The sequence below is a fragment of the Leucoraja erinacea genome, chromosome 21 (genome assembly GCF_028641065.1).
Source record: "Leucoraja erinacea ecotype New England chromosome 21, Leri_hhj_1, whole genome shotgun sequence".
In the NCBI taxonomy this organism is placed as follows: domain Eukaryota; kingdom Metazoa; phylum Chordata; class Chondrichthyes; order Rajiformes; family Rajidae; genus Leucoraja; species Leucoraja erinaceus.
This window is the reverse complement of record NC_073397.1, coordinates 16,599,247-16,620,721: the sequence shown is the minus strand read 5'-3', so window position 1 is coordinate 16,620,721 and position 21,475 is coordinate 16,599,247. Positions and strand designations below refer to the sequence as shown.

At 43.8% G+C, this 21,475-nt stretch overlaps 2 protein-coding genes across 2 annotated transcripts in view; both read left to right on the top strand.

The window, feature by feature from the left end:
- LOC129707300 (E3 ubiquitin-protein ligase Itchy-like) overlaps positions 1 to 10,642 on the top strand; it is an 82,887-nt gene extending 72,245 nt beyond the window's left edge. Inside the window, exon 24 of the mRNA XM_055652238.1 lies at positions 825 to 10,642. Coding sequence (XP_055508213.1) covers positions 825 to 924 — 100 coding nt within the window. The 3' untranslated portion in view covers positions 925 to 10,642. The remainder of the gene's footprint in view (positions 1 to 824) is intronic.
- Positions 10,643 to 12,986: 2,344 nt separating this feature from the next.
- On the top strand, positions 12,987 to 20,565 carry LOC129707299 (dynein light chain roadblock-type 1-like). The gene is made up of 4 exons (XM_055652237.1): positions 12,987 to 13,140; positions 16,552 to 16,627; positions 18,891 to 19,058; positions 19,571 to 20,565. The coding sequence occupies exons 1-4, from the start codon at positions 13,138 to 13,140 to the stop codon at positions 19,612 to 19,614; spliced, it is 291 nt and encodes a 96-aa protein (XP_055508212.1). The 5' UTR covers positions 12,987 to 13,137; the 3' UTR covers positions 19,615 to 20,565.
- Positions 20,566 to 21,475: the final 910 nt, after the last annotated feature.

The window sequence follows — 21,475 nt, the reverse complement described above, 5'->3', positions numbered from 1 at the left end:
CCCCTCAATTGTAATAATCATCTCTAATCTTTTAGAGAGGAGGTGAGGTGGAACTTCTTTTGTCAGAGGGTACTTAATCTGTGAACCTCATTGCTGCAGAGGGCTGTGGAGGCCAAGTCAGTGGACACTTTTACGGAAGAGACGGACAAATTCTTGATTAGAGAGGGTGTCAAGGGTTATTGGGGAGAAGGCAGGAAAATGGGATTAGGAGGCAGAGATCAGCCATGATTGAATTGTATTGCAACTTGTGAAAAGCCGTATAAATGCTGGGCCTAAACTAGCTGGTCAGAAACTGGGATTTCTCTAAGTGCTTCCATTTCCTACACCCGTGTCATCGGAGTTGCAATTTTCAACCATTCCATTCCAAAATGGATTCACAGTGCAACATTAGCCTTCTGGAAAGATGCTGCTCAATCTTCCCTCGATCATCAAGCTGTGTTAAATGATCCTGGGGATTTTCCCTACTTTACTCTTTAGAGCGTGGAAGCGGACGTTTGGCCCACCGAGCCCATGCCAAACAACGATCACCCCACTAATACTATTCTACACACTAGGGACAATTTTACCAAAGCCAATTAACCTACAAACCTGTACGTCTTTGGATGTGGGAAGAAACTGGAGAAAACCCACGCAGTCACAGGGAGAATCATTTATTTATTTATAAACAATTCAGCCACCTCAGACATCTCAATTTCCAAGATTAATAACTTAGGGGGCAGACATTTCTCACACCAGTGTTGTGAATATCTCCCAAATAAAGTCGCCGCTGTCTCTCAATGTGGCTCTGATATATATATTTTTCTCTATTATATCTTTCTCTCCAGCTTCAATCGTTTGGATTTGCCGCCATACAAGAGCTATGAGCAATTGAAGGAAAAGCTGCTCTTTGCAATAGAAGAAACTGAAGGATTTGGACAAGAGTAACCCCATATAACAGTCTCAACCGAAGAGAGTTAACGTGCTGTCTGTTATTTTAAGAGGCTTTGGAAATGAGGAATGCATTTCCATTTCTTATGCTTTTCTTTCCAGTAGTCATTTGTTTAGCCAGACGTGTCAGGTCAGACTATTTCTGTCAGAAACCCTATGGGAAATGGATGCAGAGACATGCCTCGACTTTGTCTCTCTGTATTTGCAAGTGAAAAACCCGATATTATGGAGAAATTGTACATGTTCACATGGAATTAATCTGCTGTGATAAACAGCTTAAACCACAGTTTGTTCATTTGCACTGTGTGTGAAGGAACAGGCAGGCTGACCCTGCCCGGACAGGAATACAATTGGCTGCTATTTATGACTACGTGAGCTGGTTGATTAGGCTTTCCGAGATTTGATTGCGTCTTGCAGCCGAGACTAAGCCAGGGCTGAGTAACTACCCGGCCTGTATTGAGAAACAAACCATGATGGACTGTATCTTACCCTTTTCCCTTCCTTTTTGCCTTCTGATTGGATTGTATTTATCATGATCTGTCATTGGGGTCATCTCCCCCTTCTCTCCTCTTACCTTATCCAATAGTCTGTCTTAACAGATCTGCAGATGCTAGTTTAATACAAAGATAGACAAAGTTCTGGCGTAACTCTGCGGGTCAGGCAGCATCTCTGGAGAAAAAAAGATGGGTGACATTTCGGGTCTGAAGAAGGGTTCCAACCCGAAATGTCAGCCATCCTTCTCCAGAGGTGCTGCCTGACCCGCTGAGTTACTCCACCACTTATTGTCCATCTTCGGTACAAACCAGCATTTGTAGTTATTTATTTCTACAACCTGTCTTTGTCACAGGATTTATTTCTAATTTGTTTTAATAAGTTGAAAAGCAGTTCAAGCATGTCCTGTGAGGTTGAGTCTCCTTTCCAATTGAGGAATGCCCCATTGTCATTGTTCAACAGATGCCTCCTATACTTTTGTTGGTTTTCTTTTAGAAGTCAATGAAACTAGCACACCAGTAGTAATTGTGATAATATCCCAAACCTAATCCCCCTCTCTGCACAGTGTAGTTTGGAAAGCAGAAGTTTCTGCTCTGTATTTTAAAATGAATCAAAAACTTAGCTGAGGTTATGTAGCTCTAGTTTTATAGAGCATGAGTAGAGAATGTTTGTGGTATTCACAGTGCCCTCCATAATGTTTGGGACAAAGACCCATCGTTTATTTATTTGCCTCTGTACTCCACAATTTGAGATTTGTAATAGAAAAAAAAAACACATGTGATTAAAGTGCACATTGTCAGATTTTAATAAAAGGTATTTTTATACGTTTTGGTTTCACCATGTAGAAATTACAGCAGTTTTTATACGTAGTCCCCTCCATTTCAGGGCACCACGATGTTTGGGTGACAGCAATGTCATGTAAATGAAAGTAGTCATGTTTAGTATTTTGTTGCATATCCTTTGCATGCAATGACTGCTTGAAGTCTGTGATTCATGGACATCACCAGTTGCTGGGTGTCTTCTCTGGTGATGCTCTGCCAGGCCTGTATTACAGCCATCTTTAGCTTATGCTTGTTTTGGGTGCTAGTCCCCTTCAGTTTTCTCTTCAGCATATAAAAGGCATGCTCAATTGGGTTCAGATCGGGTGATTGACTTGGCCACTCAAGAATTGACCATTATTTAGCTTTGAAAAACTCCTTTGTTGCTTTAGCAGTATGTTTGGGGTCATTGTCTTGCTGTAGAATAAACTGCTGGCCAATGAGTTTTGAGACATTTGTTTGAACTTCAGCAGATAGGACGTGTCTATACACTTCAGAATTCATTATGCTACTACCATCAGCAGTTGTATCATCAATGAAGATAAGTGAGCCAGTACCTTCAGCAGTCATACATGCCCAGGCCATAACACGCCCACCACCATGTTTCACAGATGAGGTGGTATGATAGGGATCTTGAACAGTTCCTTCTCTCCTCCATACTTTGCTCTTGCCATCACTCTGATATAAGTTAATCTTCGTCTCATCTGTCCACAAGACCTTTTTTTCAGAACTGTGGTTGCTCGTTTAAGTACATCTTGGCAAACTGTAACCTGCCCATCCTATTTATGGGGCTAACCAGTGGTTTGTATCTTGCAGTGTAGCCTCTATATTTCTGTTCATGAAGTCTTCTGCGGACAGTGGTCATTGACAAATCCACACCTGATTCCTATAGAGTGTTTCTGATGTTGGACGTGTTTGGGGATTTTTCTTTATTGTAGAGATAATTCTTCTGTCATCAGCTGTGGAGGTCTTCCTTGACCTGCCAGTCCCTTTGCGATTAGTAAGCTCACCAGTGCTCCCTTTCTTCTTAATGATGTTCCAAACAGTTGATTTTGGTAAGCCTAAGGTTTGGCTGATGTCTCTATCAGTTTGATTCTTGCTTCTCAGACTCATAATGGCTTCTTTGACTTTCATTGGCACAACTTTGGGCCTCATGTTGATAAACAGCAATAAAAGTTTCCAAAGGTGATGGAAAGACTGGAGGCATGACGAGGTGCTGAGAACTCTCTTATACCTGCATTAAGGAGGCATTTAAACACACCTGAGCAATTATAAACTCCTGCGAAGCCATGTGTCCCAAACATTATGGTGCCCTGAAATGGGGGGACTCTGTAAGCACAGCTGGTGAAACCAAAATGTATTTAAAAAAAAAACCTTTAATAAAATCTGACAATATGCACTTTAACCACATGTGATTTTTTTTTTTCTATTACTAATCTCAAATTGTGGAGTACAGAGGCAAATAAATGATGGGTCTTTGTCCTAAACATTATGGAGGGCACTGTATGTACTGATATCTCTGACTCTGGCACGTCTGCAGAATAAAACATCGCCTCTTGCGGGAGCATGAATTTTATCTCTTCCCCCCACCACCACATTTGCCCTTTTAGATTTTGCCATTGTGTCTGGCAGGCAACTTATCTGAGGGTGTTTTACAGTGACGAGTCTCATACAAGTAGCATTCAAGCTAGCACTGGATACATTTTCCCATCTCTAGAAGGCACATTAGCAATGTACAGTACTTTGTAAAGGGGGGGAGGGGAAGGGGAAGGGCCTTGTTTTGGTGTCTGAAGTTGAGGATGTGTGGGATGTAGAAAAATACTCTATTTTCCCATCAGCATTCAAAAGCAACTTTTCAGAGACCATGCCCTCGAAATGTTATGTTTGTGTCCAGGACAAATTGTACATCGTTTCTCTTCTTTATGGCCTGGAAATGTTTGCGAACATTTGTTAACCTCCAGCTTTCCAGACTTGCAACATCTATTTGCCTGCTCTCTAGTTAATTCCTTGAAGATGAGCTTTAAAATGGTCCCAGGAATTCATTTGGGATATTCACAATGATTGAATTAGGTATTCCAACCCTGCCTACACATCACTACACCTCTTATTACTTTCAAGTGATTTAAACTGGAGCTTTTTGGATGTAATTGCCCTCTGTAAATTGCCCCTAGTTTGTAGAGAGTGGATGGGGAAAGTGGGATAACACAGAACTAATGTAAACGGGTGATCGATCGTCGACGTGGGTAGAAGGCCCTATTTCCGTGCTGTATCTTTCAATCAAAAAAAGTCTACCTTTTCTTAGCAGGGATAAAATCTACCCCAAATCACCAATAGTATAATGATCATATCTGTTTGTATTCTAATTTGTTTAAAGTAATTTTAACAGGCCAATAATGGTATGAAATCTCTGCAGGAAGGTTGCCACCACTATGGTCTCACTGTAAAGTGTGTTAATGAGATTCACGCGAGGATAGATTTCTGCTTAGCCGTGATGCCCTCCTGCTTCAGATTTCCTGTGAGGATTCGCTGGCTAGGCTTGCATGAGGGAAGACATGGCAGCTGGGGTTAATATAAAATGGTGATTTAAGGAAAGATGGCGGAAAGCTGCATTGCATGTGGCAGCAATGAGAAGGAAAGTGCCCTGTATCGTCGTCATCTCCCGTATTGCGCAGTTGAGTAGATATTTATTTATTGCATGGGGCGGTGGCTCATCTGTATCTGAGAGGCATTTACTGTCTAGTTATTTATCTCACTGGCCTGAGATTTGGGGTGAGGATCTGTTTTGAATTAAAGGTTTAAATTATTCAAACAGCATCTGCTTGGTTATAAAAAATGTACACCAATTCTACCGTTCACTGAACTCAACACCATTCTCTTGCCACACTCTCCACAAAGTTGTATGTAATAGTATGTAAACTGGTGAATGGCACATTGCCTGATGCAATAACTCTGCAGGGGGACAGGTAGTTGAGGTAGTCAACAACTGGCCTGATTGCATTGGGGCACTGAGGAAATTCACCTGTGACTAAGTGTGCCCAAGACTAGATTGGACCTGAGCTTTGATGCATTGCATTCTCACAATGGTCTCTACACCTGCTGTCCGATCTTGAGTGGAAAGCGGTGGCTCGTGTTGAGACTGCTGATGTCAGCAAAAGAGCCTGCACTCTCGAGGTAGGGTGAAAGAATGTTGGGTTGTCTTATATTTAATTAAGCCAATTCTTAAACCAGATTTTATTTGTAATATATTGTTATGATTAGTTATAAATTACATGTATAGGATATAAGAGAGAGATAGTTTTTGTTAAAACCTGAATATTTGGGTGAGTTTTTGAATCCAGTTTGATTTGCAACTGGGACTCCAGTTTTAACGTAAACCAGCATCTCACTGGTTTGTTGATCAATGTGTGTTTGGAGGTTGTTTGATCCATATTGACATACATTTGTTGGCCGCTGGCTCTGACATTTGGTGTGCTGGTTATTGGCCAGTGAAAGCCTTTGCTGGGCAATGTACATGTGGACTATGTGCACTGAGGGCAAGGCCAGGCCTCGTCCCCTCTGTGAACAGATATCTGCTGTATTTACTCACCCCTGCTTAGACACCTAAAACCCCCAGCAACAGTTATCACCCGAGGTTAATATTTTCAATCTGAAACCTATAGAAACCCTGTGGGAGGCCAGCTTCAACAAACTAAAAATAAAAGAGCTTCATATAGGTGTGTGCTGTGCAAAATTGACAGGCTGGTTTACAGTCCATGTGTCACGTGTCTTGTTCTGGGGCTCAGCACGCTCCTGCTTCGAACAGGAATCCCCTGATCTATTTCTTGGGCAGTGCAGAGCTTGGGTGTTTTGCGAGTGATCGCCAACTGACTAAACAGAAAGAACACACTCTCTGATGGTTGTGTTTCTTGGGCCGTTCTGGCACTCCATCATCAGTGCCTGAAATGCCAGTTAGCTGGTCAAAGATAAGCTAATTGGATAAATGTACCTGAAGTTAACAGGTGGGTTTCATGGGGCATCTAAACATGGCATCTCCTAGCGAGTTTTCCATAGTCTCGATTAATAATCTCTCATCTTCTGTGATGTACTTCACAAAGCAGAGAAGAATAAGCAAATATACGCTAATAAATAGTAAGCTCCCGTTAAATGTGAATAAATAATTGCTGGCACTTTTGGAAGGCACAGCACTTTCCACTATTTTTCTTCTTCTAACACCTTGTAAATAAACTTTTCCACATAACACTGAGCTCAAAACTTGGTGCATGTTTTTTTATAGGCCCTTTCTGACCTGCAAATAGAAAAGTGGGATGTGGAAAAGTGCTTTATTCCTTTCTGTGTTTGTCTCACTCCCTTGCCTTGCCACACTCCTCCTCGCTTCTTCTGGGTTAATATCCATATTAGCCTGATGCTGTCTATTGCCCGACACAAACTGAATGTTTAACCCGAATGGTGCCATTGTGTAAATACAGTGACTTGCAGCTGAAGGGATTTTCTACTACTGTTAACTTGGCCGATCCAATTTTTAAAAAATGTAATGTTCCCTCCTTTTGACAAACCAGCATAGTAAACAAACTACTATTGATGCACTAACCCCATTACAACCATTTCCACAGTCGAAGTCACAGGTTATCTTGTGCAACGCACAAAAGTGCGAGGTAACTCATTGGGTCAGGCAGTATCTCTGCAGGACATGGATCCGTTCAGTGGGACTATATTTGTCACACATGCAACTGCACAGTGAAATTCTTTTTGCCTATTTACACATTCAGGCACCACCATGTTTTGGCACCATTTCCAAAGTCCAATCATCCCATGCGCTCAGTCTACTGGAGGAGCTCCCGATCCCATAAGCCCCGAGCTCCTGCAGGGCCTCCTCTGTCCCCCTCGGCCTGCGAACCAACGACCCTGTCCTCGCCTGGCCGTCTTTGTGCCCCGGGGCAGCTCCTGCAGCCGACCTTGAAGGCGCTGGAGGCATTAGCCCAGTTTACCCTCCTACTGGCCCTTGCTCCTCACTTCCGATGTCTCCAGTGTGTCATTTCAGGTCAGGGTCTGAAGAAGGGTCCCAAATCCCAACCTGAAATGTCACCTATCCATTGATGCTGCCTGACCACCCGAGTTATTCCAGCATTTTGTGTTTTGTTGATTAGAAGATTTAGAGATATATATAAAGCAGAATAACCTTTGAAAATGTTGTTCCTGAGCATCTTAAATTTTATTGATTTAAACTTTACACGCGATTAGTGGGAAGCAATACTTCAGTTGAAATCATTGCTAGCGGTTTATTAATTTCACACTTACTAGGCAATAGAATCTAATTCACCCTCGATGGTTTATGATGAATTAGTTTTACAGGTGCCCTTGATGCATTGTTTTCCTGTAACTTGCTTCCTGTTGTTGGTAATCTAGTTTGTTTAAGACTAAGGAATTTTGGAGGCAAATTGTTTTGTTCTGTAGTTGGGGGTAAATGTCGGGTGAGAATGTACAAAGATTTCTGGCTTTGGAGACTCATTCTACAGCCAAACAAAAGAAAGTCCCAAGATAGACACAAAATGCTGGAATAACTCAACGGTTCAGGCACCCTCTGGAGAAAAATGATAGGTGACGTTTTGGGTCGAGTCCCAGTCTGAAGAGTCTGACGCGAAATGTCTCATTCCTTTAATGCAGAGATGCTGCCTGAACGTTTAGCTGCTCCAGCTTTTTGTCTTTATCTTGGGTGGAAACCAGCCTCTACACAAAAGTAAGTCCCAGTTGTGTTAGTTAAATAACAATTTGTTCCAAGCTTATACAATGGAGTATAATTTTCTCATTCTAATGAATTGGGCTACAGGTGCGTAGGATAAAATTAAACGTGTAAAGAGAACAGTCATATCTTTTCAGGTAACATTAGCTTGTAAATCCATGATGTGTAACTTTCCCCTCCCCTCGCCCACCCTAATGATAGTTTGTGAAGGAATGCTTGGTATACTTGTCAGCGACTCACTTGCTATGTCATGAGCACATGAATCTGTTCTATAGATTAGAATGTTGCTGGTTTGATTTCTGGCGTTCTACTCTTTGCTGATCTTCAGTGAATGGCAACATCATTTGGACCCTGATCTGGGGCGAAGTGAAATCAGTCCAGATGCTGAAACCTGGTTGCTACCAATTGCCATTGAGCAAGACCTACTGAAAGTCTGTGTGGAAATCTGAGCAGTGCGTAGGAATGTCCACTGAGCAATGTGTCTCTGAGATGTATCCTGATGGGTCTCGACATATGTTCGAAGAGCAGAATTTGGCCATTCGGTCCATCAAGTCTACTCCGCCATTCAATTATGACTGACCTTTCCCTCTCTGCCCCATTCTCCAGCCTTCTCCCCATAACCCAACACCCTTCAGGACATCTTCTAGAGGAGGAAGGTTGAAAAGCTAGACACATGGAACTGTGGATTCTGGACTATTGATCAAAACACAAAGTGCTGGAGTAACTCAGCGGGTAAGGCAGATTCCCTGGAGAGCGGATAGGCAGAGAACCTCTGCGAAGTAAGCAAACCTTGTGGAGATGTTGCAACAGAGCAGTAAAATGGAGACAGAAGGAATAGCAGATGTTTTAATGCATGCCCTCCAGAGATGCAGCCTGATCCATTGAGTTACTGCAGCATTTTGTGTTCTTGAGGGTGAAAACGTGGTAGGAATGTGTCTGATCTGGTAAACCGTGGCTTCTAAACGTGAGGAAAGCTAGAAGGGAAATTCTATTGTGGCTGAATGTTCAATATTTAGTTCAGGAAATAACTGGAAACTGAAGCCAAGGATGCTGCACTTTGTTTTTGAGAGTTACGCATCATTAATTTATCCGCTGTGAAATAAAAAAAAAACGTTTTTCTCTTCCTGTCGTTATAATACATTATCATCTGATTTTGATGTTTCTGCGGCTTGTCAAAGACTGCTCAGCCAGTTATCCAATGGTTATGGCCAGAAGGTTTTAAATATTACCTGATTCAAAGTGGCAGCATTTTCATTTATGAGTCATAATGTACGTTTTAAAACAACAAATAATTTGAATCGATACAACAGAGCAGCACAGATTTATTTTCACATATTTGTCCTCCTTTTGATAGCCCAGTCTTGAATTTCCCTGGTTTTTATTTTGTTCTTGAGTTTTCTGCTTTCCTCTAGGACTCCTGTTGGTGCAAGAGAATGTCTTATCTCTGCCCAGATTTCTAGCAAGTACTTGCCCAATGCCATGCATAACTGGAGAAGGAAGGAACTCCAGATACTGCTTTACAAAAAAAAGACACAAAGTACTGGAGTAACTCAGCATGTCAGGCAGTATCTCTGGAGGATATGGATGGGTGACGTTCTCATTCTAAAGAAGGGTCCCAACCCAAAACATCACCTATCCATGCTCTCCAGAGATGCTGCCTGACCCGCTGAATTACTCCAGCACTTTATCTTTTTTTTTTGTCATGCATTAACGCAGCACGGTGATGCAGCGGTGGAGTTGCTGCCTTACAGCGCCAGAGACCCTGGTTCATTCCTGACTACGGGTGCTGTCTGTACGGAGTTTGTACTTTCTCACCATGACCATGTGGGTCTTCAACTGGGTGTATCCTCCCACAGTAATTTAATTGGCTCAGGTAAAAATTGGAAATTGTTCCTGGTGTGTCGGATAGTGTTAGTGTGCGGGATCGCTGGTCGGCACAGACTCGGTGGGACGTAGGGCCTGTTTCCGTGCTATATTTCTAAACTAAACTGCCCTCAATCCTTGTTTCCCCAACCCCCCCAACCCCGCAAATGAAAGAGCTTGGGTTAGAAGCCCAGTCAAGTCCAGAAACTAAACCACTCAGCAACCCAGTTGAATATTCCGCAAACTCTCCCCAGCAAGCAGTTGGCCTCCACCTGTAGAAAACTAAATTCCTTTCAGAGTTTTATCTACGTAGCCTTTAGTAACGTCGTATCAACCACTCACATATCCATTGGATAATAGTTGTGTGATGTCTTTCACCCATCCTCTATGTAAGTTGTCCACACTTGTATAAATAGCACTGATTAATTTGATTTTAAACAAAATATCTTGGGTCTTTTAAATGACTAGCTTAGAAGTATTTACAAGTAAATTCTATAGGAAATTTAATGTTTGTTATTTCTGAAGCTACAACATAATTTAAAAGAATCTGGGATTTGTCATTCATATCTTTGAGCTTTCTACATTGTGTTAATTCCCACTGTATGATATCTAAGGATTGTAAATCATGTCAATATTTCTGTGTTTAATCATTTTTGTACAGCTGAATTTGATTGTTCCAGAAATAAGTTAAGGCGAATAAGATAATTCTGCCCTCTGGCGCAAGCTTCTTATCCTGTTTATCTATGTAAAAATAGTTAACATTGTATATATAACAAAAAATAAAAGCTTCTCAACTGTACAGTAACATGCTGTTTGGTGTGCTCCTTTTTGGGTTAGGATAGGTTAGTTGAACATTGTGCTTAAGTAACTGGACTGTTAACCAGTTTTGAACCAGTGGGGCAGACCTGCGGATCCCGACCCGAAAGTCACCTATCCATGTTCTTCACAGATGCTGTCTGACCTGCTCAATTACTCCAGCAGATATCTTTGTAAGCCATCATCTGCTGTTCCTTGATTCGACTTGGCAGAAGGGACATTTAAATTCTACAGTAAACCCTTATTATAATGGACCCCCCCCCCCCCCCCACCACCTTTTGTTTTGTTTTCTGTTTCTTGTTTTTTGTACTAAATTATATGTATGCACTGAGTACGAGCTGCTTTTAATCTCATTGTACATGTATAGTGACAATAAATGGCATACCTATATCTATCTATTTGGGGAGGGAGGGTTGGGGGGGTGATACAGTGCATTATTGCCGATTAGCCCACTATAACCAAGTAAGGGGTTATCATTGTACAAGCAGTAGAAACAAACAACCGCAGTAGTTGGTTAATACACAAAAGGACACAAAGTGTTGGAGTAACCCGGGGTCAGGCAGCATCTCTCGAGAACATGGATAAGCAACGTTTTGGGTTGGGACCCTTCTTCAGACTCTCGTTCCGGAACTGTACCTGCAATCCAGGTGAGTTGATGGCCCCGACCTGCTGGCGGCCAGGGGAGAGGCGATGATCGGCGGGGTCAATGGTAGCAGCCAGCATTGGAGTGCGAGTGAGGGTTGGCATCACAAGCATGAGGCCGAGGAAGCTGTGCGGGCCAGCTGTGGCGGCAGATGGTCCTTGCTGAGGCAGCGTGAAGTGTAAATGGACTCATTGGAAGGGAGGTCGGACTCAAATTTCAAATTCAATTCAGATTTCAAATTCTCAAATCTCAAATTCAAAGATGAAAATAAACCTCTTATCCTGGCCTTTACTCCATCCAGCACTTTGTGTCATTCCAGGACAATGGAGTTAATCTTATGAAGACAGGCTACTTTCAAGTTGCAGAGGGGTGGAGCGAATAAAATGGTCGGTAAATTAGTGGGGAACAGAGGTCATTATATTCTTCCTCCTGTATTTTGTAGCAATTGCAGTAATTTTGTTCCTTGTTGAGATCCACCAGGCTAAAGCTTCAAATTCCCGGGCATCCATACCTCTGAAGATCTTACCTGGACTCAGCACATTGATGCAATTATAAAGAAAGCGCATCAACGCCTCTACTTTCGGAGAAGATTGCAGAGATTCGTTATGTCAGAGAGGACTCTCTTGAACTTCTACAGGTGTACAGTAGAGAGCATATTGACTGGCTGCATCACGGCCTGGTTCGGCAACTTGAATGCCCAGCAGTGAAGAAGACTGCAAAAAGTGGTGAACACTGCCCAGTCCAGCATGGGCACTGACATCCCCACTATCGAAGGGATTTACAGAGTCGCTGCTTCAAAAATGCAGCCAGCGTCATCAGAGACCCACACCACCCTGGCCACGCTCTCATTTCACTCCTGCCATTGAGAAGAATCTGCAGGAGCCTGAAAACGAACGTCCAAGTTAGGGAACAGCTTCTTCCCCAGGCTATTAAACACTACAACCTCCAAATAAGCTCTGAACAGCATAGATTTGGGGACATTTTGTTTTTCCACTTTTATTGTTTGTTTTTATGTGTATATGTATAGGAAGATAGACACTACTGGAGTAACTCAGCTGGTCAGGCAGAATTTCTGGGGAAAAGGAATAGGTGACATTTCAGGTTGAGACCCTTCTTCAGACTAAGAGTAAAGGGAGGGAAACGCGAGGTATGAAAATATTCAGAACATATCAGAGCCCCGGCACTGATGACCAAGGAAAGGTGGAGCTCACAATGGGCCATTGTTGGCTGTGGAACAGATGATAAAGATGTGGATGCAATGGATATGTGTATGTCATATTTATATTATACGTGATATATTTATGTATATATATATATAGAGAGATACATATTGCAACATGGTAATCTAAAACAATATAATAAACGAAAAAATGTTCAGTATATATATTGAACTTTTTTAGTTTATTATAAAAAAGTATATATCGGCATTTATTATAAAAAAGTATATATATACGGCAGTATATATACTGACATATACTGAACTTTTTTCGTTTATTATACAATATATTATACTGACAATATAGATATAGATAGAACTTTTTGTCGTGCATTATATTGTTTACAGAGCACATATAATGTGCTGCTGCAAGTAAGAATATAATTGTTGTGTCTGGGACATACGACAACTTGACTCTGAAAGCACGGCCAGCTTTAGCGTGGGAGCAGTGCGGCGCGACTCTGGGCCCAGCCCGTCAATTCCAGCAGCTCTCTGCTCTGCTCTGCCTGGCGCAGCCTGCGGCCAGTCGCTCCTCCCCGCCCCGGGGAGCTGATGTCATGAGCAGCTGAAGGGGGAGTGTGTGTGGGAGCCGGGAGCCGCGCTGCAGGGAGAGGCGACCGGGGACATGGTGAGTTGTGCAGCAGCAGGAGAGGGTGAGAATCCGGGGTGGGTGGGAGCCAGCAATCAAAATGCAACTAGAGTTGATTGCTGCAAGATCCATCTGCATTGCATCATTACCCGAACCTGTTTATCAAAGATCCGCTACAGGATCTTTGCTGTTAATTTCCTTCCTTTGCAGCAGGGCCGTGAGTCGGGCTGTGCATTTAATTAGCACGAAAGAATATGTGACAAATTATACGCGAGAAGCGGGCATGTCCAAAGATCATGTCCTTCTGATGGACACATATTGGCGATGAAGCAAGTTTTTGACCGACTGTATTCAGGTTAAAAAGCTCGACTGAGTTTCGAATGTCGAAACTCTTTGGATGCGAGGAAATTAAAAACCTCCACACCAGCAGTGATGTAGAACACAGCTCCAACGTGCTATGGCTTCGCATGCATAAAACAGAAGACTATTGGTGGGTGGGGGGTTATATTATACTTGACTGCGAGTTTACGTTGTGGCTGTGATCTCTATAGGGTGATTTCACCAAAGGTCAAATGAGCGTAGATCCCCCCTCACGTGACCGAAAATTTTAACTGGAGGACATCTCTCAGTTTGGTACATGTTAGTGAATGGGGAAACACGCACTTTCCCACCCGTTAAAAACATGGAAAACGGCCGATTTTTGAGCTGAGATTTTCTGTGCTAGTCGGAGTGACCGTGAAGCACAGCGACCTAAATTTTCAGGCAAAGAAAAAGATAGAAAGTGAGGTAATTACAAGAGGGAACTGAAGGTAGAAAGCGGCGGAAGTGAACAGCAGACATTTGCCGTGGTGATTTTAAGATCCAAAATATCGGGAATTATCGCGTTTGCTCGCTGAATTTCATCAAAAGTAAGGCATTATTAACTTACTTTTGATAAATTCAGCGAGCAAACGCGATAATTCCCGATATTTTGAACCTGTAAATATCCACGGCAAATGTCGGCTGTTCATTTACGCCGGTTTGGCACCTTCAGTTCCCTCTTGAATTTACCTTACTTGCTATCTTTTTTTTCCCCTGTAAATCTAGGTAGCTGTGCCTCACGGTCACCCTGACTGGCACAGTAAATTGCAGCTCATAACCTCGCCGTTTTCTATGTTTTTAACGGGTGGGAAAATGCGTTTTTTCCCATCCACTAACATGTACCGAACCCTCGAGTGTCCTCCACTTGAGAATTTTGGTCACGTGGGTGCGGATCTACGCTCCAGTGACCTTTAGTGAAATCACCCTATTCTTCAGTCCAGGGAGCTATAGGCCAGTGGGCCTAACATCAGAAAGTCACTGGGAGGGATATTGAAAGATGCAATCTACCAGCATTTGGAGAGCAAGGATTGTTTTGGGATAGTCAGCATTGCTTTCTGCATGGATGCCTGGTCTCATGAATTTGGCATATTTTAAAGATGTGGCCCAAAGGAGTAACAAGGGCAGGGCCATTGACAAGGTTCTGCATGGTAGCCTGGTCCCTTATTAGTACATAGTGTAAAATGTGAGGTGGCCTTAGTTTAGTTTATAGATACAGATACAGCATGGAACCAGGTCTTTCAGCACACCGAGTCCATGCAGACCATCGATCACCTATCCACACACTAGTTCTATCTTATCCCACATTCTCATCCACTCCCTACACACTGGGGGCAGTTTACGGAGGCCAATTAACAATTTATCCAGCAGCACCAGAGACCTGGGTTCGATTCTGTCTACGGGTGCTGCCTGTAAGGAGTGTGGACACCGGTTCAGTGTTGTAGGGGTCAGCCTGTCTGTCTCCTCCACCGGTGGGTGCTGTGCTGTCTTGTTACCCTTCCTTGGCCACTTGGATGGAGTGGACTGAACACAGCCACGCTTCCTCAGTCCAAGATTCCCGCTCATTGTCACAACCCTTGACCGCTTCCATCGCCACCGCTCCATCCGTGTCATCCTGTCCAATGCCCCTACTGCCTCTTCATCCTGAACTGACCAATTCCAGAGTTCCCCTACCAGCATCCCAGTCCCTTCAGCTGTCTCACTCTATCGAGAAGAAAGACGTTGTGTTAGAGAGCACACTGACCATTGCGTCACAGCCAGCATTCGGTAACTCAAACACCCAGGAACAAAGCAGGTTGCAAAGAGTGGTTGAGACTACCCGGTCCATCAAAGGTACTGACCTCCCCACCATCAAAGGGATCTACAGGTGCTGAGTCAATAGGCAGCTGATATCATCAGAGACCCACACCACCCTGGCCATGCTCTCATCTCGCTGCTACCATCAGGAAGAAGGTACAGGGATCTGAAAACCATGACCTCCAGGTTCAAGAACAGCTTCTTTCAACCCATTTAAGTTCTTGAACACTGCAGAGCACTGGTGTCATACACCACGGAAACAGGCCATTTGACCCATCTTGCCCACACCGACCAACATACCACATCTACACGAGTTCCACCTGCCTGTGTTTGGCCCATATCCCTTTAAACCTATCCTCCCCATGTACTTGTCTAAATGTATCTTGATTGTTGCAATAGTACCTGCCTCAACTATCTCCTCTGGCAGCTCGTTCCATACACCGCCGCCCTTCATGTATAAAAAGTTACTGCTCGGGTTCATATTAAATCTTTCCCTTCTCACCTTGAACTCATGTCCTCTGGTTCTTGTCTCCCCTACCCTGGGCAAGAGACTCAGTACATTTGCCCCAGTCTATTCAACTCATGATTGTGTACACAAAGTCAACTATGAACTTCTATGGATTGTCTTTGGTTGCACTAGTATTGAGGTTTTTTAATTTATTGAACTTTTTTTATTTATTATATCTGAGTGAATTGCATTTATTGTTGTGGCCTGTTATGCTGCTGCAAGTAAGAATTTCCTTGTTCCATTGTCAGTACATTTGACAATTAAATGATAAGTCATAGGTGCAGAAATATGCCATTCGGCCCATTGAGTCTGCTCTGCCATTCAATCATGACTGATTAATATTTCCCTCTCAACTCCATTCTCCTGCCTTCTCCCTGTAACCGTCGACACTCTTACTAATCAACAATCCATCAATCTCCACTTTAACAAATACCCAAATGACTTGGCATCCACCACCAAATTCCGCAAATTCCCCATCTTCTGGCTAAGGGAAATTCCTCCTCATCTTCATTCTAATTACCCCCCTGGTCCTGGACTCTCCAACTACTGGAAACTCTCTTGATCCCAGTTTCCTTGGTGACATATTTTGATCCATAAATAGAAATTCTAATTTAAATTACAATTCATATTGAAACTCTTTGCTAACACCATGACCACCACTCCTACTTCCCTTTGTTGATTTGATGATCAAGTGTAACGTAGCCCTTCTCTTATCTACTTGGGGGGAGATCTGAAAATCATGCCTTGGTCCTTCAGAATTAATCAGTTTACATCGTCTCTCATTTCAGGCTGAAGTTGAAGAAACCCTGAAGAGAATTCAGAACCAGAAGGGTGTTCTGGGAATTATCGTAGTCAATGTGGAAGGTATTCCGAACAATTTCTTTCGATAGATTTTTCCTGAAGGGGGTAGGCGGCCCGACCATGAGTGTTCAACGAAACAGTCGCCAACGATTCAGTTCCAAGGTTCTCCACATTGTTCCTCTTGAGATCACATTTTCTCAATGGACCTGCTAGGCATTTGTGGCTGGCCCAACTTGGTCCTGGTATTTTCTTGCCTAGAGGTCTCCCCCCCCCCCCCCCCCCCCCCATCAGCTACTTTCAGTCTGAAGAAGGATCCCGACCCGAAACGTTACCCGTCTCAAGTGATGCTGCCTGACGCGCTGAGTTACTCCAGCACTTTGTGTCTCCCTCTGCCTAATTACCATGTACCAGCAACAGAACAATGAATTTCTTACTTACAGCAGGTTAACAAGACTGTACGTGCAAATCGTGTAGAAAATAGATATTAACCAATAAAATATTCGACAAATTAATAACTGTAATAGCAAAGCAAATAAAAACCAATGTCCTTATTGCAGCCAAAGACAGTCCATAGAATTTCATGTGCAGGAAGGTGCTGCAAATGTAGGTTTATTACTGAAGATAAACACATGGTGCTGGAGTAACTCAGCAGGTCAGGCAGCATCTCTGGAGAAAAAGGATGGAATGTCATAGCTGCTGAGGTTAGTGTTGTGGAATGTTCAAAAGCCTGGTGGTTACAATGGAGGGAGAAGGAAGGGGATATCTCACGGCATGGCATCACCTGAATCCACCAGCATCTGGCTTCACCCAAGGACACGAGCAGGCAGATGAGATGAGTTATCTGGGCTTTATGTTCGGCACAGAAGGGCCAGTTCCTGTGCTGTACTTTTTTTTCTTGCTCTACCTGTCATTTGCTGGCCACAGGTATATTCCCAGAAATCGGTTTAAATTTACAGCTACTGGCAGAGATGTTGCCTCGCGGCACCTGAGACCTGGGTTCAGTCCTGACTACGGCTGCTGTCTTGTGTGTAGAGTTTGTACATTCTCTCTGTTACCACGTCGGTTTCCTCCAGGTGCTCTGGTTTCCTCCCACATCCAAAACACATGTGGCTTTGTAGGTTAATTGTCTATTATAAGTTCCTCTGAACTTGTGAGTGAGCGGTAAAGTGAGGATCAGTGTGGGATGTGTGGTTGATAGGTTGCCATGCTGTATCTCTCTGGCTCCATGAAATGTTGGAAAAGCAGCCAACCTCAGAAAAACAGTCACGCAGTCAAAACTTGTCCCACCCCCGGACATTCTTTCTTCTCCCTGCTCCCCTCTGGCAGCAGGTACAGAAGCTTGAAAGTGCGCACCACCAGACTCAGGAACAGCTTCTTCCCCCTCCCCTGTTATCAGGCTTCTGAATGGTCCTTCCATAAACTAGGCTACTGTCCAATTCACCTCTACCCAATTGCGGACATTGGACGTTGTCAATGGAAGTGATGCACTGCAGTGCCGAGAACTATATTCTGCACTCTGTGTCTTCCCCATTGCTCTATCTGTTGTACGTAAGTTGGACTTGATTGTAATTATGTATGGTATATGAAATCTATTTGAATAGCATGTAAAACAAAGATTTTTGATGTACCTCGGTACATGTGACAATAATGAACCTCAAGCTAAATATGTCAGCATTTCATATTTAGCCCCTCTGTATTTTCCTTATATACAGCACCCTCAGTTTAGTTTAGAGATACAGAATGGAAACAGGCCCTTCGGCCCACCAAATGTGTGCCAACCAGCGATCCCTGTACACTTGCACTATCCTACACACTAGTGATAATTTATAATTTTCACCAAAGCCAATTAACCTACAAACATGCGCGTCTTTGGAGTGTGGGAAGAAACCGGAGCACCCTGAGAAAACCCACGTGGTCACCGGGAGAATGTACAAACTCCATATAGACAGCACCTGTAGTCAGGATTGAACCCGGGTCTCGAGCCCTATGAGGCAGCAACTCTACCGCTGCACCACTGTGCCGCCCAATGTCCTATCCATGCACCGGGCCAAATGGTTTTAAATGCTGTTACTGTACTTGCCTCAACTATTTGTTCCATATACCCACCACCCTCTGTAAGAAAAAAGCTGCCCCACAGGTCTGTATTAAACTTTGCTCCTCACACCTTAAACGTACGTCATCTTGTTTTTGAGATGCCAACTGTAAAGGCAGCAACTCTACCGCCGCGCCACCGTGCCGCCACTTTACTGGTGACAAGGCGTTTAATATGTTTCTGCTGTTCCTTGAGTCTCGGCTTTTCAAGCTACATGCCCTTCCCTGCACACAGGTATTCCCATCCGGTCAACCATGGACACTGCCACCACTGCCCAGTATGCCGGCCTCATCCATCAGCTGTCAGTCACGGCCAGGAGCATCATCCGGGACATCGACTCACAGAACGACCTCACCTTCCTCCGCATCCGCAGCAGGAAGAACGAGATCCTGGTTGCTCCCGGTAACTGCGATTTATTTTGACATGAACAAGCTCATTTCTTGGTGTAGGAGGGAATTGCAAATGCTTGTTAACACCGAAGATAGACACAAAATGCTGCAGTAACTCATCTTCTCTCCAGAGATGCTGCCTGCCCCACTGAGTTACTCCAGCATTTTGTGTCATATCGCACTCATTTATTTGGTATTTATACTGAACCTATTCTTTCTACCAGTCTAGTTGGGTTGGTTTTTTTTCCCACACTCCAAAGATGTGCAGGTTTGTAGGTTAATTGGCTCCTGTAAATTGTAAATTGTCCCTGTTGTGTAGGATAGTGCTAGTGTATGGTGTGAGTGTTGGTCAGCGTGGACTCGGTGGGCCGAAGGGCCTGTTTCCAAAGCTGTATCTCTGCAGTCTAAAATAAGGAATAGCGGAACATACTCGATGGACCAAATGGCCTGATTCTGCTCCCATGTCTTATGGACTATCAGCTGCCTTCTAACACTCTTTTGACCTCCTTCCCATTTCCCTTTCAGATAAGGAGTATTTTTTGATCGTGATCCAGAATCCCAGTGAATGATATCTGCCACTACGCCACGGACAAACCTCCTCAACGGCACTGAGCCGGCGGAAGCGCGCATTCAGCGGGAAGTGTTGAATTCTCCGTAAGCCTGGCCTCCATACTCGCTACAGCCTAGCTCCCTCTCCTCAAACCTACCCCCTTGCATCCACCTCCTCCCTGAGTGTCTGAGTTCAGCGAATAGCGAGTTAGTCATGTGCTTACTTACTCACGTACCCGTTGGCCAGTCACGCCTGCGGTAAAGGCTGGCTCCATTCATGTTACCACATTGCAGGCTCCATCAGTGAGAATTGTTAATAATCTCACAGCATTCTCTTTTAAGGCAATGAGAAGCAATCTATATCTTAAGAAGCAGTATTTAACAAGTAACATTTGTTAATAAACAAATAACACTTTGTATCAAGGATAGTTGTTCTCATGTTTGCATGGGGTTGGGTGAAGATTGTGATCGACGTGTATTGAAACAAAGTTTCAATACATGTTGTAAAACAAACGTCTTGTAAAACAAACCAGGGTGTTTTTAGATTATAAAAGCAAGGATACAATGTCTCAGTTCTGAGATGAAAAGAAATGTCTTCACTCAGAGGAAAACACTTTGTTGGAATTCCCTGGCCCAGAGGTATATTTGGAGGACATTGAAAGAGCTGGCACGAGCATAATGGGCCGAGTGGCCTTCCTCCCTGCTCTACACCTCTATGGATGCAAGTTAGAACAAGCCAGGAGGTTTTGGATTGGTACAAGCTGGCAATTAATGTGAGTGATTCCTATGGTCCCAGGGTTTCACTCTTTAACTGTTTGTACCTTCTCAATTTTTTTCTCAATTAATGGAACAAATGGTCTTTGACTGATTGCAACATGTTAGTTGGATATGTGATTTTGAGTGGAAACAGGGAGACCCATGTGAAAGATCAAAGTGCTTTTTTAAAATATAATAAATATTGCTCCCACAAAGGTTTTGCATAGCATTTTGTTCTCTGTCTAAGAACATAGACTAGTACTCAGGAACAGGCCCTTCGGCCCACAGTGTCTGCATTTAACATGATTCCAATATAAATGCATCTCCTCCAACTGCACGTGATCCATTTCCTGCCATTCTCTGCATCCATGTGCCTACCTAAAGCCTCTCAAACGCTACTACCGTATATGCCGGCACCACCATCCCTGGCAGCGCGTTCCAGGCACCATCACTCTGCATGGAAAAGAAAACCTTCTCCGCACATCATTCTCCTTCAATCCTGACCTCTCCCTAAATCCTCTCCTCTCTTCCAGCTCTCCACCGCCACTCGCAATCAACCTGAAGAAGGGTCCTCATCCAAAATGTCACCTATCCGTTTCTTCAGAGATGCTGCCTGAACCGCTGAGTTTAAATTTTAGAGATAAAGCCTGGAAACCCATCCTTCTGTCCACCGGGTCTGCACCGACCAACGATCACCCATACACTAGTTCTACATTATTCCTGTTTCGCATCCTACACACTCCACATGGAAGGGCTGGTCCCACCTCTCCACCAATTCCTATGTACACACGCACAGGCACAGGCACACACACACACACACACACATGCGCACACACACACACGCACACACGCACACACACGTACACACACACACACACACATACATATACACACACGCACACACACACTCGCAGACACACGCGCACACACACACGCGCGCGCACACACACACATACACATACACTCACACATACTCACACACACACACACACACACACACACACACACACACACACACACACACACACACACACACACACACACACACACACACACACACACACACACACACAGACACACACACACACACACACACACACAGGCATCCGGGGTTTTATAGTCCTG

What these genes read in the sequence shown, in the direction of transcription:
- LOC129707299 (XM_055652237.1), top strand. An exon ending in TATCGTAGTCAATGTGGAAG is followed by an intron (nt 16,628 to 18,890) that starts GTATTCCGAACA and finishes CCCTGCACACAG; the next exon opens with GTATTCCCATCCGGTCAACC. An exon ending in CGAGATCCTGGTTGCTCCCG is followed by an intron (nt 19,059 to 19,570) that starts GTAACTGCGATT and finishes TTTCCCTTTCAG; the next exon opens with ATAAGGAGTATTTTTTGATC.